Genomic DNA, 21,298 nt, shown 5'->3' with positions numbered 1-21,298 from the left:
GTTAGCAGACATGATGCGCACATGCTCAGGACTCTCAAAAATCTCAAAGTAACTATCAAGGGCTCGCGATGATGCGACCATTTTGATACCCTGGTTGTTCAAAGAGATGGCATTGAGGACCAAAGGTACAGCGGTTATGGCTTCAGTGGTGGGTCTAATACCACGAGCCAAGGGCATGGACCGAGGGGCTTCAAGTGTCTCTTTAGTTGGTGGATGTGGCCTGTCGTCTGCGTCTACGACGGAAGATGGGCTTTCCTGACTACCGTCGACAGAGCCTGGCGTGTATTCCACAGGTACTGGGCGTCCCGTGATAGATTCCAGGAAGCTCTGTACTAGGCCAGCCTCCGAGATAGCCGCGAAACTTGTCGGATCGTTATTCAGGAAATCACCAAGGCTGTTGGCGGTACTGGTCCACACCAGCGAGCCAAAAATGTCACCATTGGTAATGATCTCACGAAGGCTGCGCAGCAAGGCGGATTTGTCAACCAGGTTTCTCAGTAGTCTGTCGGTATTTCCGCCAAAGGCAAATGCGTTGGTCATGAGATGGTGAATGAACTTGAGAAGGAATTTCAAGTTTTGCTGTTGCCAAAACGGAATATCATAGTCCACAATCTGAGACCGCCAGCTCTGCGGTGTGCCTCGGCCCTCTGTAACTAGTCGTCGTGCAAGGTCGACCTCGTGGGTGATGAGATCAGTGATGGCATCCAATCCCTCAGCATTGATAATGGTGAGAGATGATGTCTGCACGTATGCGATTAGACTGTCCAGATTGGAGAGCAAGGTTGAGTACATTCGTTCTGCAATGTTGGATCTGATTGCGAGGATTTCGACCATTATGTCCAGCAAGCCTGCGGAAATGATTTCAGGAGTAGACCGTGTTGAGCTATTGGCCAGCGCCAGTGTGACATGGTGTGTAAGAGAGAAGAGATTGTCTCGCCACTCATCCTGAACGGTTTGCATTTCACCCTCATCATCCTCCTTCATCTCTGCAACTGCTTTCCGAATAACGTAGAGCAATACTCCGTGGTTGACGGTTGCATTTAGAGCCGAAGAGATGTCAGGAATCTTGCTGTGGATGTTTGTGGTGAGGACATCTAGTAGCGATAGAGCCCTGGCCTGCACGTCGAGAGGCACTTCGCTGGAGCCGTCGGACGAGGGACGAATTAGTTCTGCTAATTGGTATATCAGCTGGAACCGGCGAGGTTCATCATTGTCCTGCTTCAGTGCCTTGTCAATGAATGCACTCTCTTGGTGAATGTAGGCCAGGTTCTCAATGGCGAGAAGTCGTGCCTTCAAGGCGTCCTGTCTGGATGCTGCATTTCCCGTCAGTGCTTTGGCAACACGAACGCGGTTCAAAAACTCGTAACGGTTTTCCTTGGGCAGGTCTGTCGGCGCGCGTTCGAGCAGCTTGTACACCGGGGAAGAAACAAGAGCTGATTGAGGAATATCAACAGATTTCTGCACAAATCCAGTTCCATCACCACCTGTGAATGTCGCGGAGCGAAAGCTAGGTGATGGGCTGTCATCTGAAACGTTCTGCCTAGAGGAACGCGGGGTCTGGGTGGTCTGAGTGACATTGGCGGAATTGGCGCGGCGCAGGGGAGTAGGCGTCGACGGTGTAGATGAGGTCGTTGGACGTTCTGGAGCAGGCTGTCGTTCCTTTGGATCCGAGGTGCTAGATGTCGGATAGTAAGAGACACGCACGTCACCCCAGCCGTGCCAACGGGACTCATCAGAAGAGCCATCTCTGGCGGTTGCGACAAGATCATTGGCATACATCGACGTGACGGTCTTGGCGCCATGAGATCTGCCCTTGCTCGTCGCTGTTGGAGTTGACAGGCTGTGCTGCTCTGCTGTAGGCTTGATGATCGGTGTCTTCACGAAAGGCTTGGCAATCTGTTGAACCTTGTACAGATCAATGTTGTAATGATTCAACAACAAAGCTGATGTTACAGACACGCTGGAGTTCCTCAGGCGTTTCACAGAGGCCTGGTAGCGCTTCGCAAGCTCAACGCCAACGCGCAATGTGGCACTGACAATGTCGAGATCTGTGCTGTTGAGCAAGTCGTTGAGATGGGCGCTGCTGGCGTAGATGCTCCGGTTTCCACAGTGATGCAGCAACATCTCTGTGAACTGGAGAATCGCCAAGACGAGCTTTGTATCTGCGGCATCGCCGTATCCCAAACTTCCCAGATAGCTCGCATCGATTGTCTTCTCTTGGCCGACTGGCTCGCCAGCGCTGAGCTGGAGCATGACTTCAGATCCAAAGTTGCGCGTCTGAGTGCCATCGCTCAACTGGTATGTCGCTACAAAGGATTCCAGAACTGTATCGAACTTATTAAGCAAAGGGATCCAGTGATAAAGGTCACCTCGAGGAAAGGGCCATCGTGTGGGGAAGCTGTCGAGGAAGCCCGGAAGTTGTGGTAGGGCAATGGTAGATGCGTTTTGGACGAAATCTTGAAGCCAAGGAGTCTGCGCGAGACTGTTAGTTTCACTTCCGATGAGAACGGTAGGTGTAGGAAAGAGAGGACATACATTGGACTCCTTGTGTTTCTGTTGGAGGGTCTTCGTTATCTTGCCCATGGTGAAGACTGGGGGCGGCAGAGCCGCATAAATTCAAGAACGAGCTCCCCCTCCACTACCGACGGTCTAACAGCTGTTGGTGACAGCTTGACTTTGTGCCCGGAGCGCCCGAATAGATGGACGACTCCCTTGTTTGACTTTGTGAGGAGAACTAATGTCGAAAGTAGAAAAGGCGGGCGCGGAAGACGGAAGAAAGGTAGAAAGAGGCACGGCGTGGAGCCTTGTCGTCACCTGTTTGTCAGCCTTGCGAAATGTTATGACGACAGTTATGCACTACTGGGCGCCGAGTAGTGGTACAAAGTTCTCAACCTTTAGTCGCAAATGGAGGTGTTGGGTATCAAAAGGAGTTTGCGGGAGAGAAGAGGATGTCTGGAGGTGTAAAAGTTGGTGGGTGTGCGTTGGGTGCTGACCGGGCGGCCTGTACGAAATTCAACAAGCGAAAACCGAAGCTTCAGAGGTCCGTCTCAAGGCTCCCGAGGCAGTTGTGCAGGTTGCCGCGGGGTCTTGTTTGGTTCTGTTGCTTGAGGATTCGCGTCTGAGAAAAATTCGAGAGTGTCGCCTGGTGAAGATCGGGTATTGTGCAGGTGTGTCCGTCACGGCGTCTCGTGGATGACGGAGAGGTTGTGATTATTGGGGGTGGTGAAGAAATCAAACGGAGGAAGTGGTGAGAGAGTCTGATGGAGAGCTAAAGGTTGCTGCTTGCTCCAGTGTGACTTCACCAGAGGTTGCTTTGATGGGGAAGCTTTGGCCAATTGCAGGTGCCAAACGGCGTCAAAAATTTATTGTGGCCTAACACTGAACCTTGCAACTGCTGAGATATTTCAATGCTGAGCGACCCCACGGTACATGCCTTAGTGCTAGTTACCTTAGGTAAGTAACCACCTACTAAATGTACCAGGCAGCCGCTGGTAGTAGGGAAGACGGCGCGTCAAGTAACATCCATGAGCCCGCTCTTGTTCCCCATTCAAAATGCCTAGGCGCCAGGTAGTTACTAGTGACCTTGTGTAGTAGCGTGTCACAGCCTTATCCGCTGTTGGCCAGGCACGTCAATCTTCGCCCCGGCTATTCATCCACCCACTTTCTGCTATCTGTCCACCCATCTACAAAGTACACACGCAAATATCTTAATTACCATATACCAGATAGCGAAGGGCTCACACCGCCCCTCGGACTCCCGGCTAACCCTAAATAACCCGAACCACTAACTAACTAATCTAACTAACCCTAATAACTAATCCTAACGTATCTGCGTATTTTTCCCATTTTATTTGCTAAAGTTATCGTGGATAGAAGTGTTTTGAGAGCAGATGTACCTTTTTATGTGGCTTGCGTTCGAATCGTGTGTGGCGACCAGTGTGCACGGACTTTTTTTGTTTGTGAAATGGACAGATAGCAGGACATGGGTGGATGAATAGCCGGGGCGTCAATCTTGGTCACTGAACGGAGCACCGCATCCGACTAAGCCGGGGGATCAACATGCAGGACCTACCTGGGTTGCTGGGTACCAGACCTTATTACTCGCTTTCAAGACCTACCTAGTAGGCATGAAACTTGCTGGTCAGCATATCTCAGATTTAATGGTTTCCCTTGTCTTTCCATTTATTATGTTTTGGCAGATTTTGTAGTTCGTGCAGATGTAGCTACTGTGCCTACCTGAGTGCCTGCCTAGGTGTTGATGCCTATGACTTGTCAGCAAACCTCAGGCATGACCGGAATCTTTGCTAGTCGTACCAATTCAGAACAAGATAAAAATGGAGACCTCAAGTGCTGTTAATTTCTCCACCTCGGGAATGTAAGTCTACCTACAGAGGTATACACATGGCACTGACACTAGTATTTGCAAGACAGCAAGAAAGAAAAATTAAGGTAGGTCTACATGTATCAATTGATCTGCCGGGTATGTAAAGCCAAAGCACAAGACCAATGAGATCCAATCCAGAAATCCAACTGTACTAACCTTAGTGACTTATTTGGGGCCAGCTCACATACTCGGTACATGTCCATGATTACACAGAGCATCGAATAAGTGGTGAACATGGGCCGTGCTTGGCATAAACAGGTACTTGAGGCTTGATGTTTGGTTGCAACACACGACAAATTTGTCATCGAAAACAAAGATTGCAATTTACATCGAGCGAAGTCCCTGGAAGCCTGACTCTTGACAAGTCTTGTCGTTTCCTTGAGGGTCCCATTTTCAAACTAAACTGTGCTCTTTGATAAATTCTCTAGACTTGCATTATCTAAACCGTGACTAGGCCAAGGATTATTGGGAGTGTAACAAATGTGTGAACAAAGAATCAGGGTATGCTTTTTTCTTCTTTTTTTTTTGGTATGTCTTTTCTCTCTCCCCCTTGGGCTCTCAGGTGCTTCACCAAAAATCAGTGTTTCAACAACAGAACGAGTCAAAGCAGAGCAAGGTCATTACAGCATTAGATGTACTCTGTTGTAAATTTCATTGGGTATCAAGACACTTTCCATCCGGTCTACATGCAGGTCAGGCTCATCAAAACTCCAACTCTTCAACTTCCATGCCACATGACGTGCAAGTCCTGACAGTCATGCCCTCTTCGTTCTCTATTTCTCTGCCCCATTCATGTACGTGCCGTCCCATATTTGGCACATTGTCTCCAAACTTGGCCTTCTCACCATCCGTCCTTTTACCAATCCCTGCGCCGGACCCAAGCTTGCCGTGCTCTCTCCGATATGCATCGGTCCGGGTCCGCTTCTTCAGGTCCAGCAACTTGGATTTGAATTTTTCTTCTTTTCTTCTCTTCTTTTCAGCTTCTCTCTTTTCGAATTCGGCATCCAAGGCCTCTGCGCTGCCCCATTTCTTGTCTGAAAAAGCATACTCCTCAACCTGGCATCGCAGAAACAGCATCATGTCGTGCCAGTGACTTTTGTGAGGGTTTGGTCGGCTGAGGTGGGGCAGGAGTTCCTCGTCGCGTAGTTCTGGGTCCGTAAGTAGATAGTCCTCCTTGGCCTCCGTCTTGGTCAACAAGCTGTATTTCTCTGGTGCCGCTTCCTTGCATTTGTTACACACGGATATGCCAAAGACCTCATCCCAGACAAAGTCAATCTCCATGCTGTTGCATTCACGGCATTTCTTGCGATCTGCTGCGGTGATGACACTGAGACCTGGCTCGTAGGGTCCAGCCTTTTGACGGCGCAATTTCCGGAGAATTTGCAGCCGCTCCCATTCCGCCTCTGTCATGCCCTTTGGCTTCTCTTCGCCTCCGTCCGCAGGTTGCCCGGGCTTTCCACCTTTTGCCGGGCCGCCGCTCATTGCCTTGTTCCAAGGGTCATCTTCGGCACTCAGGAATCCACCTTTTGTATCTGTAATCTTGTCAAAGTCGTAGTCTACAAACTTGGTGAACTTCTTCGCAGGCTGTATCGCTCCCGAGTCTGGATTTTCTGACTGTGATGCACCTGTCTTTGCTGGAGATGCGCCGTTGATGCGCCCATCACGGCTTACTGATGGAGTATTGCGAATCGACGCTATCTCATCGTGTGTCCGTTTGCGCGTGTTTGGAATGTGAATGTCGTCAGTGGCCACAAAGCCAGAAGAGGTGCGTGGTAGCGAAGGGGTTCCAGCAGCTTTCAATTCGGCATCGTGCTGAGCGCGCCGTGCCTTGGCTTTCAGCCGATTCTCCTCCTTCTTGTGTGTTAGGTCATTGATGGTGCTCAGAAAAGTTGGTGACACTCACGATGCGACGAGTAACTTCGGGTGTGGGAGGCGAGACGGCTGCCTTGGTGGGGGGCGCCGTTTTTGGCGGCGTCGAAGGACGCGGCATGCCTGGCAGAGTAGCTTTGGAGGGAAAAGATTTGACCTGATGGAACAATATGAATGAGAGGACACCTGGAGCAAGGATTTGCAGAAATACACAAGTTGATCACGCCTTGCGACAAAGAAATCAAAAATAGAAGGTTAAATGGATCATGTTGGGTTGTAAGTGATAATAGATGGTGACGTCGGAGCTTTGAGCTATCTAAACTCCGGTTCTGGGGTACTGGACGCGATTAATGTTAGACCCTGAAAGTAGACCAGGAACGCCACCATGAATCATTCTATTGAATTCGGGCAGAGCCATACCGATTGTTACGACAACGACAAGATCTTGCTGGGTAGATATGTAGAACTGGCCAGTCTTGCTGGGAATGCTGTTTTCCGATAAAACAAGATCTTGCAGCGGAGGCCAACGCTCTCCAAAATCACTTGTAATTACATCTGACAACAAAGACATGCACAACAGTTGGCAAGGGCAAAACAGCTCCATTGAACATTGATAGTATTATTACGAGCCTCTGATTCTGATGTGGATGCTACCCCAGCCAGAATGGCTGCTAGGTAACCCACAAGATTTCATGGCAGATATTCCAATGTGTCCAGAGTTCAGTCTGAGCAGGAGAGCATTACTCCTCCTTGGCGCCACCACGGCCAGCTCTCTCGGCAGCCTCGACGGCCTTCTTGTCGCTCTGGGCGGGGCCGCTCTGGAGTCCCTGCATGAAGCCAGCGGCCTGCTTGAACGGGCGCTTGAGGTCACCTGCGGCGGGCTGGCCAAAGACGTGGATCTTGACCAAGTTGGACTCGAGAGCGCTCTTGAGGGGAATGATGGACTGGATCAGGAGCGGGTTGGTGTACTTGAGGTAGAGGTGCATGAAAGCCATCATACCAACACCCATGAGCTGGGAGCGGAAGAGCTGCTTGACCTGCTGGGAGTCGTAGGCGTGGATGGTGGTGGTCACGAGCTTGCCCTCCTCAGTCGATCCCATGGGCGCCGGCTCGACATACTTGAGGGTCGTCAGATCTGTTGAAGCAAATTAGTCTCTCCGTCCTCGAGTTAGACATCGCGCAAAGATCCTGCGCCTTTATTGTGTCAAGGGGTCGACATACCCTTCTTCTTGTTGATCTGGATCTGAGTATACAGGTAGATGGAGGCGATAATCAGGTTGCTGGCAATGTACAGCGCGCGAACAATGTTGAGGGTGTCGGGGTCCTCGAAAGGGATTCTCTTGGACACTTGCATCATTCCAAGAATGATGACAATGTTGGTACTATGAAGCACATCTCGGGTCAGCTTGGATGGATGCACACACGACAAGAACCACGTGAGTATGCTAGAAACGTAGTTGACGAGAGTGCGTGTTGGACTGTACTTACACTTGGGGGCTGAGGCCGGCCATTGTTGCGATTGTTTCGTGTGAACGGCGTGAAGGAGAGGGGGTGGACAGGTTGCAAAAGCAGCAGAGGAGCTGAGAAGTTGTCGCGACACAAGCTGCGATTTATTATGGGAGGCGTGGGATTTTTTGGATTCGCGACAGGAAGGCAATGGAGAAAGATAGAAGCCGAGCAGGGGAAATTTGCAATCGCTGCGCTGGAAAGATTGCGTAAAATGCGGCGGCCTGGAGCCAATTGGCGGACAGGTGGGCCAATCGGCACAAGCCGCAGGGACTCGCCGCACATCGGCCAGCAAATGAACACGGTCGCCAATGTGCAATCGGGTGCTATCTAGATCAAGGTAGTAAGTAGCCTCTACCTTGGTTTACTACCAAATCCACCTATTGACAATGGACCTGGCAATGATTGCAAGAGTACAGGGATAGCTTCTTGTATCAGACAATTACACAAAATGTGTCTCTGAAAGATGTCTCTTTTATCTACAGTTTTCCCAGTCTCACACCGAGCGGCCGTCATCGCGCCAAGGTAATGAGGATTGGTGCCATTTAGCTACAATTAGCAAATACCGCCCCCTTTTCGATTGTCAAATACCAAGACGAGTATTTCCTTGTTCGCATCATTTGAAGGCCATGAATCTACAGCCATTAAAGATCCTGAGTATGTCCAAATAGTTGATGTAGGCCACTTCTGGCTTGAGCATGACAGAAGGCACAATCTCAAAGCTTGGTCACAACCGATCTCGCCCAAATTGTTTGCCACATGTAGGCTGATACACATAGGTTTGGCATTTGCAGCAATGTGAACTCAATAGATCGTGAGCTTGATTGTGTTTGCCTCCTTGTGGAAACCCTTGGCATATACCGGAGATAAAGACGCCGCCAATGCATGTCAGGTTGAAAATTTCCGCTGCTTTGACATGTATGAAGGCATTATAGTCCATGTTTTGCATCTCTTGTTCGATTCTTGACACTGCATACTGTAATTCTTGCTGAAAAGCAAAGAATCAACTGCCTCAGACACAAATCGCAAAAATGACTGAGGCTCCTTTAAGCCATTCTTGATGCGATGTGCCTCCCCTTGTCTTGCCTCAGGCATGGGCGAGGTAGGGCAGCAACGGGGATGAGGTCCTATAAGAATCATGGTCGCTCTAGGAAGCCGAAAACAAAGTCTCCAGTCAATCAGATCAGTCCTGACAAGAAGATCATTCTCGTCTCTGGTCCTCGCAACATTTACGGATCATCAAATCCACCACCCACTCCTCCATCGTCGCTGGAGATTCAAATCGTCAAGATGCAAGACGCTCAAGGCTTTGCGAATTCGCCCACCATGATGAGAGGCGCTATTCCCCAGCGCCGTACCACTGGAGATTGCCAATGTCATTACTGTCGCAATTCGAGAATCTCTTCAGAGACGTCAGAAGAAGAAGAGAGCAACAGAAGCACGTCCTCTGGAACCATGGCCGGGGATGGTCGATTTCCACACTACAACCCCATTGCTAGATCCCCACAGCAGTTCTTGTCTCCTGATATATCCTTTGGTTTTGACTCGACGGGAGCTGCATTTCAGGAACATCACGAGCTTGACACTGCATTCACAGCCCACTACCCCCAGCTCTTTGTGTGGCCCCGAACTGCTGCCCACATCAGCTTTCCAGTTGTCGACTACAGTGAAAACCGCTGGCCGGCCAACACACCGTGGCCTCACTTTTACATGGCTATCGCCCCCGAGTCGGCCCGCATTGAAGATTTAAAGACAGCGTTGACGCCCAAGGGATCTGGTACCATTCTCACGGCTCGGTCGCGCATGGATGGCGAACAGATGAGTGTGGACTTGTTTCTCGATATTACAAAGCTGCGCTGCAATGCTATGCAACTTGAGATTACAACAGTCGAGGAGGGCCATGAAAGAACAAAATTTACACACAAGAAGTCGGAGAAGCCTCGCGATAGGGAGCGGCCCAAGCCCATTCCTTTTGGATTCCATGCCCACAGGTCCGCAAGCACCCCCAATCCAGTTCGCAAGAACTCACAGAAACATGGCAACAAGGGCAGGATGACTACTCTTTGAGGAAGCTTGGAGTGTTTGGCAGGCATTTTCGGACTGATGGAATGCTCTTGAGGATGGATTGTGTCAAGTTTGTTTTGATTTTGGTTTCCCAGACGCAAAAAATGTCCTATCTTTGATTTCAGTTACCAATAAAGTCTTTGTGGTCTAATCCTTTTTGATATTCAGCATCAGCTCTCAGTATCCTGCTCCGTCTCCACCACCTGTTCTCGAGGAGAATCGATTCTGTATGGATCCAAGTATACGAGCTCTTTTGCACCGAATCGCAGATAATCCAACCACAAGTTTTCTCCAGACCATCCACAGCACCTCTTTTCGTATTGACCAGCCTTGACTGCTTCCGTCTTTTCTCCATCCTGTCTCTCCAACCCTACCATCTTCGGGGGCCGCCGAGCAAATGGCTTCCTTGGCTGCCCTGGACTCATCAGACTCAAGCCCTGCTGAGCAGCACCAACGAACCGCCCCCAGGCACCACCAGGCGCAAGATCAAAGCATGTCGTGTCACCACAGTTCTCGCGCCGCCAACGTATCAGCTGTTGTCGTCCACGAAATTGTGCCATGTTGGCCTTTAGTGTACCATAATGAATTTCTGCACGTGTCAAGGACTGGCTTGGTTTTTGGAGAGTTTTACCACACGTAGCCAGTATTTCATCTACATTCTGTGCCCAGAAATGTAAGGGAATGATCCTAGGCTCCTGGTCGGGTATCTGGATGACAGATTCAATCGACAATTGACCCAGGGCTGCCACAATCTTTTGCCTGAGTTCGTACAAGTGAAATTGCAATGATGCCAACTTTTCTTCGAGTGTCTGCAGACTGGTGGAGTGACTTCTCCCATTGTCCCACAATTCTGCGTATGGACTCTGCTTGACGAGACTGTCAATGAATCTGGCCTCGAGCTCACGGGCGTGCTTGATGTCATGTAATGCAAACGACTTCAGCATCCACTCGTCGATTTCCTCTGCAGACGAGTTTTTCGTCGGCGTGTCGCTCCAGTCTGCATTCGCCTTCTCCATTGGCCAGTGCGCCTCGCGAGTAATAACGAGACCATCATGTAGTTTAATCATGTTGTTGAGAAGACGCTCTGCTGCATGATCCAAAACGTAAGCAGTCTTGTTTTCGACCTGATCGTTTCCAGTAGTGCTGTTCTCCGTAAATCCATATGCTGCGAATCGTTCTTTCTCTTTTGGTTCCAAGATTACAGCATTCGAGCTGTTCAAACTCAGTGTATTGTGCACATACCGACCCCACGAGTTGGTCAGTTGAAGCATTTCTCCCAATACTCGGCTCCGGGAAAGAAGAAAGTTTTCCAGATTAACCTCGGATCTCTTTCGCAGCGCCATGCGATAGTCGATGAATCCTTTCATTTTTATGTCCTGCTGTATCTCATCGACTGTCTTGTTGTTGCTTGTAGGAAGAGCATTCCACATGGCCAGAATTGCATCCTCGGCATCCCGTGCATTAAAAAACCACGTCTCGTAGTCCTTGTTATCCAGGATATCGGAATACTGTTGCCAAATTGGCTCAAGATGAGCAGTCAAGTTGAATGGTTGAGGAATCCCGGCTTGGATTTCGGCATCATACTTGATGTCGTCAAGTTTTGAATTCAACTGCCTCCTGGCGCCACGAACGAGATCCATCATGTCGAATACCGTTTCGCGACCATAGTACAGGGCTGGTATGAGTATGAGTACTACTAAAGTGGGAGTGCCCCATTTAATGTAGAACATCTTCCAAAAGTCCCGCACTTGCTCGACCTTTTCCATGACGGAACTCGATGCTCGCCCAAGCGTAGACGCGACATTGCTCGCTGCACTCTCACGACGTGACACTGATACTTCTTTAGACCGAGGTGAGATTGCTTCATAATCCTCGTCTTCGCTTGCCGGCGAAACTTGATCAGGGTCAAAGCTGACCGACTTGCTCGTCAAGGGTCCATTCTTCTCGCTCAAGCGTCTGCTTTGACGAAGAGAGCCGGATTCGGATCGCTCGTCGCCTCTGACCGATGAATGGAGGGGCGACTCATTCCCATATCTACTTGAACGTCTGCTATATGATGACCTAATGGACTCTGATGCGGTATATCTCCCATTTGACACAGACGACGACGCCGAGTACTGATCATAGTCTGGAGACTCGGCGCCTGATCGAGAGTAAGATGAACGCGAATATCTATCGAAATCTGGCGTACCCGGCGGATATCGAGCCGATGAGCCTCGAGAGTAGCTTGGTGTGCGTGAACCCGAACTATAACTTCCTGATCTCGACATGATGATTTGACATGGCACAACTAGGTGGAAATAGGTGGAAGTGTCAGTAAGATTGTTGAATCCAGAAAGTTTGGGCAATGGTTGCTCCGAGGTTTGTTTGCTTCATCTTAATGGCATTCCAGAGTAGTATGGCGGGACTATGGAATGCCGTTCGCGGACGATGTCTTAGTGTACTTGCACCAAAGAAAATGCACAACAAACCAGCAATGTTTGTCACAATGCTATTGTTGAGTGATGTATAATGACTCGTGCTATCTGGTATTTTCTACGTGGAGCAAACTCCTAATGCAAGATCCTTCTGCAACTCGGCAATTATTGGTTTGTGAAAGCCGCGACTTGGTAAACAAGAACGAGTATTAGGTATTGAATCCTTTTCTTCCTCTCCTTTTTTTTTTTCGATTTTCTTTTTTATAATTTCATGCTGCAACGCAACGACATTCACAGTGGTCCATAGGCCGAGACCCACAAATTAGGCAGTGAATAGTTCTCTGTAATGATTCTCTTGAATGAAAGCACAAATATGGTGATTTTCCCGATTTCCCACGCAATCTAGGAGTTGTGCAATTCGCCCTCTGACCAACCGTATATGACCAAGCTCTGCCGATCATTCAGACTTGTCGGTGCACGGGGACTGTCGTACCGATGTTTGACTCAACGGCTTCGGGCAGATGATGAAAAATAAATTCCAAATCCGACAGCATTAAAAGTCTGGAGTTGTAAACCTGGCAGCGCAAGCGCCGTCTCGTCATGCGAGACCGGTTCCGACGCTACGAGCTGAACTTGGACCTAAGTGCGCAGGTGGCGTTAGTGGCAGCCCTATACTATGACCAACTCGCTGTGGCCATGTTTGCATAGCCTCTGCTGATCAGGCACCGCCAAAACAATATGGGAAAGGCGCTTGGAGATCTGCCATACTGTACGATAATACGGTCAATAGAGATGCCCGATCGGTGATGTCGGCATCGGCTCTGCCAAGTGTATAAGCCAAGACCAGTTTCGCAGAGACTCGAAAATGTTTATATATTTTGCTCGATTTCTGGTTTCGTGTTTTACATATTTACTCATCATCCTGTTACATAGGTAATCAGATTCATATCTTCATCAATAGCTCAATTTGCAAAGAGTTTATTACATCATGATGCAAACAAGACTCGTTTCTGCACTCGCTGTGGTACAGCATATAGTGAGCATCCAAGCTTGTCCATTTCATTCAACCGACACTGGCCATTCTCCAACAATCAACAACGATAGACGCTCTACCCCGAATGAAGTTGTGAAAACGGCCATCGAGAATGTGCGGGTCTTCAATGGTTGGGCGTTTGAGACTCCTTCAACAGTATGTCTGGATGGTGGCTATATCGTCAGTGTTGACGAATGCGACGACGCCCAGGCTACGGTTGATGGTACTGGAAAGTTCTTGATTCCAGGGTTAATCGACAGTCACGTCCACCTGACAGATGTACAATCACTCGAAAATTTTACATCGTGGGGATGTACCACGGCCATGCATATGAACTGTCGAAACTATACACAATGCGAGACCATGAAGAACCAGCCGGGCCTTGCTAGCTTCATTCATGCAGGTCTGGCGGCAGTGGGAAATGGAAGTCTGCATGAAAAGCAAGATCCGACGCGGTTGAGAAACACTCTCATATATCCCGACACCAATGTAGTCGAATGGACAGACTGGCAATTCGGCAACGGCAGCAACTTTATGAAGATTACTGCCGAGGTCAACGGCCCCTCGACGGAGCAGCAGACTGAAATGGTCCAGCAAACTCACTCCAAGTATCGGGCCCAGACAATGACCCACGCATCAGCAATTGCGGCATACCAGCAGGCGGTGGCCTCCAAGACGGACGGCATCCAGCATGTTCCCGATGACGGCATTCTCGACAATGCGACAATCCATGCCATTCTAGTACAAGGCCAATTCGTCACTCCAACCATCAACGTATTCGAGTTTGCGTATAGAGAAGCTGCTCTACAGCAGTACTTTAGTGTCACGCCAGGGAGCAACCGCTCGCTTGAGCATGCGCAGACCAATGCCCGGCTCCTCTATCAGGCCGGTGTACCTCTTATCGCAGGCACCGACGCGGTTGGTACACTCCCTCAAAACGGTACCTCGATTCAAGTCCCATGGGGATTGACACTCCATTACGAGCTGGAGAACTTTGTCAATATTGTGGGAATGTCGCCCGCCGAGGCCATCAATGCTGCGACTCGTGAAGCTGCCAAATGGCACCGGGTCCCAGACAGAGGCTCCGTGGCGGTGGGCCAGCGCGCGGATGTGCTCATGCTTAATTCGAATCCTCTTTTGAACATAACCAATACTCGGGATATCGCAAAAGCGTGGGCTTTTGGGTTCGAAATTGCAGCCCTAGCGTCTGTCGAAAGCTCTGCTGAGAACCCTGGAGATCTTCCTGAAGGTGATAAAGTGTAAATCAGGTATGTAGCTACACATACTGAGACGGAAGCGGGCAGTGTGTTGGGTCGAGTAATATTGGAGTCACTTGCTACGATGTGGTTGGGGCAAGAGTATAGTCAGTCGAATATTCTATGAACCAAAGGGGGTTGATATCAAGGGCATACTTCACGTCTCAAGTAGTCACATATCATTAAAAGTCTTATAGAAGTCTTATACATAAAACAAATAGGTCCACATTTCAGTCATGTATATTAAACCAGATCAAGCATGAGTGCCTGTTGTTAATCACAAGTTTCCATACTTTATTTTCAATTGATCATGTTGTCACAGTGATGACTTCCAGTATCGAGTACTGCACAGTGGACAATGTCATAATGTCATATCAATTCACCTATCTCTAATCACCACCTGATATAAAAAAAGCCTTGGCTTGAAAAGGAAGCATAAATACTGTCCAAAGAAATAAACGACAAGAAGGAAATGGTGCCGGACCAGGATGTCGGTCATTTCATAGCGGATATGATCGGCTTGAGGTTGGCTTGGCCATATCGTCCATCCCGTGCCCTGATGTCAACTGATTGGACACGGCAATTTACTGGCCGAGGAAGCTGACAGCAGCGCTGAGCAGGGTGGTAAGGTCGAGGGAGCCAGTTCCGCCAACGCTGAAGCCGAGGTTACCAGCCAGGGAGGAGAAGAGGCTGTAGAGAGTGGTGATGCCGCTCAGGGTGTCGGAGACGGAAACGTTTCCAGAGCCGCTGGCAAAGCCCGAGAGGAGGCTCTTGGCGGTCGAGCAGACCTGGGTCAAGGTGTTGGCATAGGTTGAGGCATCAGTGCTACCGACAGCACCGCCAGCCAGGCTGCCGACGGCGGACTCGACCTCGCCGAGGATGCTAGAGACAACGTCGACGGCACCGGAAGCCGAGACGTTGCCCGAGAGGAAGCCGTTCAGGAGACCCTCGACCTCACCGACAATGTTGATGCCCAGAGAGATGGCGGCGGTGGCGTTGGCGCTGGCACCAAAGGTGGCGTTGAGAGACTGGAGAGTGGATGTGAGTTCACCAGCAACTCCAGAGATGGTGGTGCCGTCGGTGGTGATGCCAGTGATCAAGCTACCAGCCAGGGACTCGACTTCGGTAAAGACGGAACTGAGGATGTCGGCAGAGCTAATTATACCGTCAATATGTGACTTTGTCTTTTCTTTCTAGATATATAAAGACTTACTCTGCGGAAGATCCTCCAGTGAGGCCAGAAATGATGGTGGTAAGCTCGCTGGTAATGTCAAGGCCACCAGTGACCGAAGAGAGACCACCAAGCAGACCGGACAACAGACCGGATCCGGAGGAGCAAGAAGAGTCGGTACGCTTGGCAACGACGTCCACGTTCTTGACGGGGGTGACTGCAGCAAAGGCAGCGGGAGAGAAGGCGAGAAGTGCCGTCGAGGCGATGGTAGAGAAACGCATTTTGAATGAGTGTGGGGGTGAAGAAAACCTGTTCTTGTCTTTGTTGATGAATGAGTGTAATGGTTGGATAACCAAGAAAGAAGCGATTGAGAAGTTGAGAAGAGAAGTGAATGAAGAAGAGATGGTGATTGAATGGATAAGTAGAATAGATCTGCAATTGGAGATCAACGTCTTGCTTTATAGACCTCGAGTGATCATCACGAAGCAAAAGCAATTGTCAGCTCCATCATACAGGGCCACCGTTGCCATGATTGTTTCAATCTACCCTTGAGACGATGGTCAATGCCGTAGTGGGAAGTGTATATGGGCGTGGTGGATCGTGTATATCTCCACAGTTTAACATTGCCTGGGAGTCGCAAGGATGGCGGCCCCAAGAACTTTACTCCAACAAGATGGATTGCAACGGGGTAATCCGATGCGCACAAAATGAGACCAATCACATTTCACCCCCAAAGGCGAGCAGTCGTTGATCAGTCCCCATCACAATTCATGACGATCATTCAGGAACACCACTGAAGAGCAAGCATCACTGCATGTTTCCATTATTCTGCTGCTTAAAGGCGCACGCTAGAGATTGTCCTTCTTGGGGCCTGTAACAGCATTCCTGGGTTTAACCCACCAGCCACCATTAATCAACCCCGGGAGCTGTGGGACATTGTGCAGATCGAATTTTATCATATTGACTGTCTGTTGGTATTGGACTTTTGTGTGTGCAAGTGTCTCGGAAATCCCCTCAACTTGGCGGGCTGTTGTAGATTTCCCAACCCTCGTCATCGTCAGCCTTGCTGTCGTGATCCGCGCGTTTCAACAGAGCGCCGTAAAATGATGGCATGGGTGTCCTGTCAATTTCCCCAGGGCTGTCACGTTTCGCCAATGCCGTTAGCGCTGCGTCGCTCGGACACGGTTCATCTGGCCCTGTTCCCTATATGGTTGGTGCACCATGAATTGGGTCCAAACTAAGGTGATGGACGCAATTGAGATGACAGACTCCAGAGCCGGGCAAAACCCAAAGCTTAACTCAATTGGAGGGTTGCAACCCGCACTGGAGACGTGGATGGCGGCGGTAACAGAAGTACGGCCCTTTCCGTATTCGGGCCCGACTATAACATAGTCTATCATAGACGGGACGGCGGATTCAATGCGAGACAAGCGCCGTCGTTGACTTATCAACGTACCGGCGCCGCGCACCGCATGCCAAGTGGCTCCATCTCTATCCTTTGGGCGGCAAAGACATCAAACCACTCTGCGTAGATCAACCGGTGCCGCAGATGCCTTTCGATATCCTTATCTTGATGAGCTCTAGCCCGGGCCAGAATCATCTAAACAGGGCAAAAGCCGAAAGTACAGATGAAGAGATCAGATGAGACATGACTGCTTTACTTGATGAACAGTAATGTAACAAATGATATCAATATTGTTTTATAATTATCATTATGCCTGTAGAGTTCTTGTCAAGTAATCTCTTTTGCGGCCGATTCGGACACGCCACCCGCGAATGAGACGCCTGCGTAACTGCTCAATCGGACCTCAGCCAGTCGTAAGTGTCCATCAGATCAAAGTTGAAATCTAACGGAGTCGACAGATCCCAATTGATGCTGGCCCCAAAAGCTGGCGCGTTTCCCGGGATGCAGTTCAGTGCTTGATCAAGCACGCGTTCGATGACTGATTTGCAATCTTTGCACAATTCTGCATTGGGCGCGGTCGGACTGACCCAATCCAAGAATCCAACCAGCAGCGACAGCTTTTGGATGATGGCAGAGCGTGTGATTTCGGGTTCACCGGGATGGATTTGACTGGACTGTGCTTTCAGCAAGCACTTGCAGAGTATGCCCCCGGGTGAAGCGCCGTACCCCATGAGCTGGTTGAAATGCCATCAGTCTTGCGAATTACTACAACGGAACCAATCTTGGACTTACTAGCCATCCGAAGTCAGGCCTCATGACCTGAAATCGATCCATGTTCGTCCACAGCAGCAGCACCAATGATACCATGCGGAAGCTCGTTGCCAATAGGCAACCTTCATCAGGTTGACCTTGGCCTGTCCGTACCAAGAGTCGGTAAACAAAAAAGTCATTTTGCAGACTGTCCAAGCTCAGCAGCAGTCTGTTGAATACGATATTCGCATCCACCTCTGGGTCTGCCATGTCTTCGGCTTGCCAATGTAGACTGGGGGGAAATTCTGCTACTACAGCATCTTGCTTTTGTTTGATGCGACTATCAAGTTGTGAGCATATTCCCGAGTAACAGCACCCAAGAAAAATGTAAGCTTACTGCAGTTCATCTGCTGTAGTCTGTGAGTCGTTGCCGAGTGCTATCTCTGCAATGTGCTCTCTGATCTGTGCCACCATGTATCGAGCTCGGACAATGGTGCTGGAAAAGAATTCACCATTGGTATTCCAGCCCTTGTCATCAACTGAATTTTGTATCTTTTTGAGCAGAGAAGCTTGATCCAAGAAGAGGTCTTGGTCGCTTATATCCAAAGGCATGGGCGTCGTGACAAACTTTCTGAACAACAACGGCGGCCGTCCGGTGAATGCAAGTTGCCTATGATAGCATCAATCAGCGCCGTGTCCGATACCACTCCTGGAGTGCAATTGGGGCGTTTTCGAGGCACCACAAGTATCAAAACTTACACTTTGTCGACAGTGAATACTGCGAGCAGTACCCTCCGACTGGCTTCGGCATAGAATGTCGGTTGATAGAATTCATCAGTGGGCTCCGCGTGCATGCCAAGGAATGTCAAACTGGCTACCGTGTCAGCGAGGTATCTGCAGGTTTGTCGACCTACAATATTATTAGCAAAGCTCCAGTCAGCGCCATGGTGGTTGATAATCAGGTGCACATACTGGCATCGCCCGATATGAGAGACTCCAGTAAAGTCCGCTTAAAGTCCAAGTAGACGGTGAAGAAATTGCCGTCAGAGAACTCTTGGCACAGTTCAAGACAGAGCGAGATGAACTCCTGTACCGACGGCGCAGATTGCTTGATATACACAGAGGCACCCTGCATTTTAATTTTGTGCGCGTCATCGACAAGATCCCATCCGTGGAAAAGTACCCCTGGAAGCCCGTCAATACATATGACATGGAATTGACACCTTCTGCTGCAACATACCTAGACTCTCCCATCTTAGATTTGGCCCTCGAAATTGTTCTAGCCACTCTACGCCATCACCTCTGTTCACAATGGGCTTGGCTGTATTGACACATATCCGACGAGCCATTTCTTCCAACTTTGACACGGAGCGAACGCGTCCAAGGTGCCCGCCCCATTCATCGTAAAGTGTCTCAAGAATATGCCGAGCTACTAGGCGCATCCACGAGTCCTTGACAGTCAATTCTCTACGAAAGAGACGCTGCCCATCCTCTGGGAAAGGGATATGCCTGAGGACAGTAACCCCAAGAGCGATGGTCTTGGAGGATATGGCAATCGGACAGTCGTCCATGCAGGGACTTTGGGGATTTTCCGCTCTGATGTCATTGAGTATACACAATGTCTCATCTATCACTGTCGAATAGCTTGTGTAGCCCAAATATCCAATCGCTCGCGACGACGATGCTCGTGTACTTGCAGGACTAGTCACGACACTCGTTCTCCTTGCGCCTGGACTCAATGTTGGGACAACGTTATCGTCACGTCTTTGGGCTGCCCTTGCTGGAGCGGATACCGAGGGCGAGCGTGATGTGCCAATCCCTAAACCAACAGTGGTGGAAGAAACAGTATAAACACAATGCCGGTCTTGCTGCCTCTTTCTGCATCGTAGACATACAGGTCTGCCATGATCGCAGGCCACCTAATTGCACTTTTAGTCCATTGTGTCGTCAATGGCGAACCAAGCCGGCCCATCCACTCAGTCGGATACTCACCTTTCGGCTTCGGCACGGATCGCAAGCTTGAAGACGACCATTGAGACGTCGCAGCACGGGTGTTGGTGGATTACTCATGGCGAGTCAAGATATGCTTAATTATAGAGAATGACGAGTCCTCACCTGACAAGAAGGATTTTCTTCCAAATCGCAATGGTCAATGAAATCATGGACAATTGCTCAAGTTTCGCAAGCAATACTTCGGCTTGCGCTACCTTGAGCCGAAGTTGCAGTTTCGGCTTCGGCTCAAATTTCAAGTGACTGACCTGGCAGGCCGCAGCACCCTGGAGCGGTACCGAGCTTTTGTTTCGCCAGCAACCAATCGGCGAGTGCTCTCAGAATGACTAATTCGGTCACGAAATAGTGCCTCCACAAGCCGACGCCGAAAACATTGTCTCAATGCTAAATCGGGTTACTGGGGTTTCCTGGGGTAAGGTAGCACGGAAAGGCTCCGAGGGGATGCCGCTGCGGGTCTGGGTCTGATCAGGGCATTTATTCGCGATTTGTCGCGTTTTTCAGTCGTCATTGCAATGATACGACTGCCAGATGTCTGCGCCATGCCAAATAGAAAAACAGGCACATCATTCTCCTACGTCTGTGGGGTTACGCAAACCGCAGTCGACCACCAAGCAAAACAAAAGTGCCTGGTTATGCTGTCGGAACCATTTTAAATGCCTTCTGACCGGCGTCCTAATTCGGTACATGGCATGCAAGTTTCGTCAGACGGGCGCCCGAATCTCTGCCCGTCTGACTTTTTCACCAACTCAGCCACCAGCATGAAGGTCTCAAGCCGCTACTTCGCTTCCATGCCGGGCAAGAAAAAAGAGCATGGGGCATTTTTAGGCAGTGAGTCAGCCTTAAGGGGTCCTAGCTTGCGATGGCGCCAAACTCTGGATACAATCGCTGTCAATTGCACTATACAATTTCGATTGGGAATTCTTAACCCTGGCTGCCTGGATGCCTGCCGAATAATGGTTTACTCTAGTACTGTAAAACGCGCCCTCCTGGTGGGACCACAGCGGTCAGGAGTTCAGCTGCCACGCGGTTCAGACAAACGGTCACAGACCTCGCGTAAACTGTACACAAATGCTGGACTTTTTGTATCCCAGTGACTCAGCAATTGACATGGTGTGAATGAATTGGGATGGCCGAAGCCGCATATGTTGGTTTGTATTGTTGCTATTCTTCTAGTTGCGCGGGTGAGATTATAAAGCTGACTGCTAAGGTGGACATTGGATGGATATAAGTATTCCAGCATTCCCGTTGCCAAGTAGAGATTATTCTTGCCTCAGTCATCGACATTGTTTATCTTGAGATTATCTGAAAGATCACTTCATATCCTGTAACAGAAGTTCACTTACCGCTGTATCAAGTTCTTGAAACAATATTCCATAAAGTCAATCCACGTCAGAGTATTTTCAGACTTGATTGCTGAAACAACCAAGCCACCA

General features: G+C 49.6%; 7 protein-coding genes across 7 annotated transcripts; 2 read left to right on the top strand and 5 right to left on the bottom strand.

Annotated features, from left to right (window-relative positions):
- Positions 1–5,086: 5,086 nt before the first annotated feature.
- PFICI_14913 (uncharacterized protein) lies at positions 5,087–6,374 on the bottom strand (the record flags this gene model as incomplete). The annotated part of the gene is made up of 2 exons (XM_007843494.1): positions 5,087–6,235; positions 6,288–6,374. 2 exons carry the CDS (start codon positions 6,372–6,374, stop codon positions 5,087–5,089), a joined length of 1,236 nt encoding a protein of 411 aa, XP_007841685.1.
- Positions 6,375–6,993: 619 nt separating this feature from the next.
- On the bottom strand, positions 6,994–7,764 carry PFICI_14912 (uncharacterized protein; the record flags this gene model as incomplete). The annotated part of the gene is made up of 3 exons (XM_007843493.1): positions 6,994–7,388; positions 7,475–7,635; positions 7,742–7,764. The coding sequence occupies 3 exons, from the start codon at positions 7,762–7,764 to the stop codon at positions 6,994–6,996; spliced, it is 579 nt and encodes a 192-aa protein (XP_007841684.1).
- Positions 7,765–9,049: 1,285 nt separating this feature from the next.
- Positions 9,050–9,826, top strand: PFICI_14911 (uncharacterized protein; the record flags this gene model as incomplete). The annotated part of the gene is made up of 1 exon (XM_007843492.1): positions 9,050–9,826. One exon carries the CDS (start codon positions 9,050–9,052, stop codon positions 9,824–9,826), a length of 777 nt encoding a protein of 258 aa, XP_007841683.1.
- Positions 9,827–9,993: 167 nt separating this feature from the next.
- PFICI_14910 (uncharacterized protein) lies at positions 9,994–12,093 on the bottom strand (the record flags this gene model as incomplete). The annotated part of the gene is made up of 1 exon (XM_007843491.1): positions 9,994–12,093. The coding sequence occupies one exon, from the start codon at positions 12,091–12,093 to the stop codon at positions 9,994–9,996; it is 2,100 nt and encodes a 699-aa protein (XP_007841682.1).
- Positions 12,094–13,228: 1,135 nt separating this feature from the next.
- On the top strand, positions 13,229–14,536 carry PFICI_14909 (uncharacterized protein; the record flags this gene model as incomplete). The annotated part of the gene is made up of 1 exon (XM_007843490.1): positions 13,229–14,536. One exon carries the CDS (start codon positions 13,229–13,231, stop codon positions 14,534–14,536), a length of 1,308 nt encoding a protein of 435 aa, XP_007841681.1.
- Positions 14,537–15,113: 577 nt separating this feature from the next.
- On the bottom strand, positions 15,114–15,981 carry PFICI_14908 (uncharacterized protein; the record flags this gene model as incomplete). The annotated part of the gene is made up of 2 exons (XM_007843489.1): positions 15,114–15,684; positions 15,743–15,981. 2 exons carry the CDS (start codon positions 15,979–15,981, stop codon positions 15,114–15,116), a joined length of 810 nt encoding a protein of 269 aa, XP_007841680.1.
- A 1,516-nt stretch (positions 15,982–17,497) lies between these two features.
- Positions 17,498–19,925, bottom strand: PFICI_14907 (uncharacterized protein; the record flags this gene model as incomplete). The annotated part of the gene is made up of 7 exons (XM_007843488.1): positions 17,498–17,839; positions 17,898–18,195; positions 18,253–18,525; positions 18,615–18,765; positions 18,828–19,040; positions 19,096–19,774; positions 19,848–19,925. The coding sequence occupies 7 exons, from the start codon at positions 19,923–19,925 to the stop codon at positions 17,498–17,500; spliced, it is 2,034 nt and encodes a 677-aa protein (XP_007841679.1).
- Positions 19,926–21,298: the final 1,373 nt, after the last annotated feature.

Source organism: Pestalotiopsis fici (genome assembly GCF_000516985.1).
Source record: "Pestalotiopsis fici W106-1 unplaced genomic scaffold PFICI_Scf_14, whole genome shotgun sequence".
In the NCBI taxonomy this organism is placed as follows: Eukaryota; Fungi; Ascomycota; class Sordariomycetes; order Amphisphaeriales; family Sporocadaceae; genus Pestalotiopsis; species Pestalotiopsis fici.
This window is presented reverse-complemented; position numbering and strand designations above follow the sequence as displayed.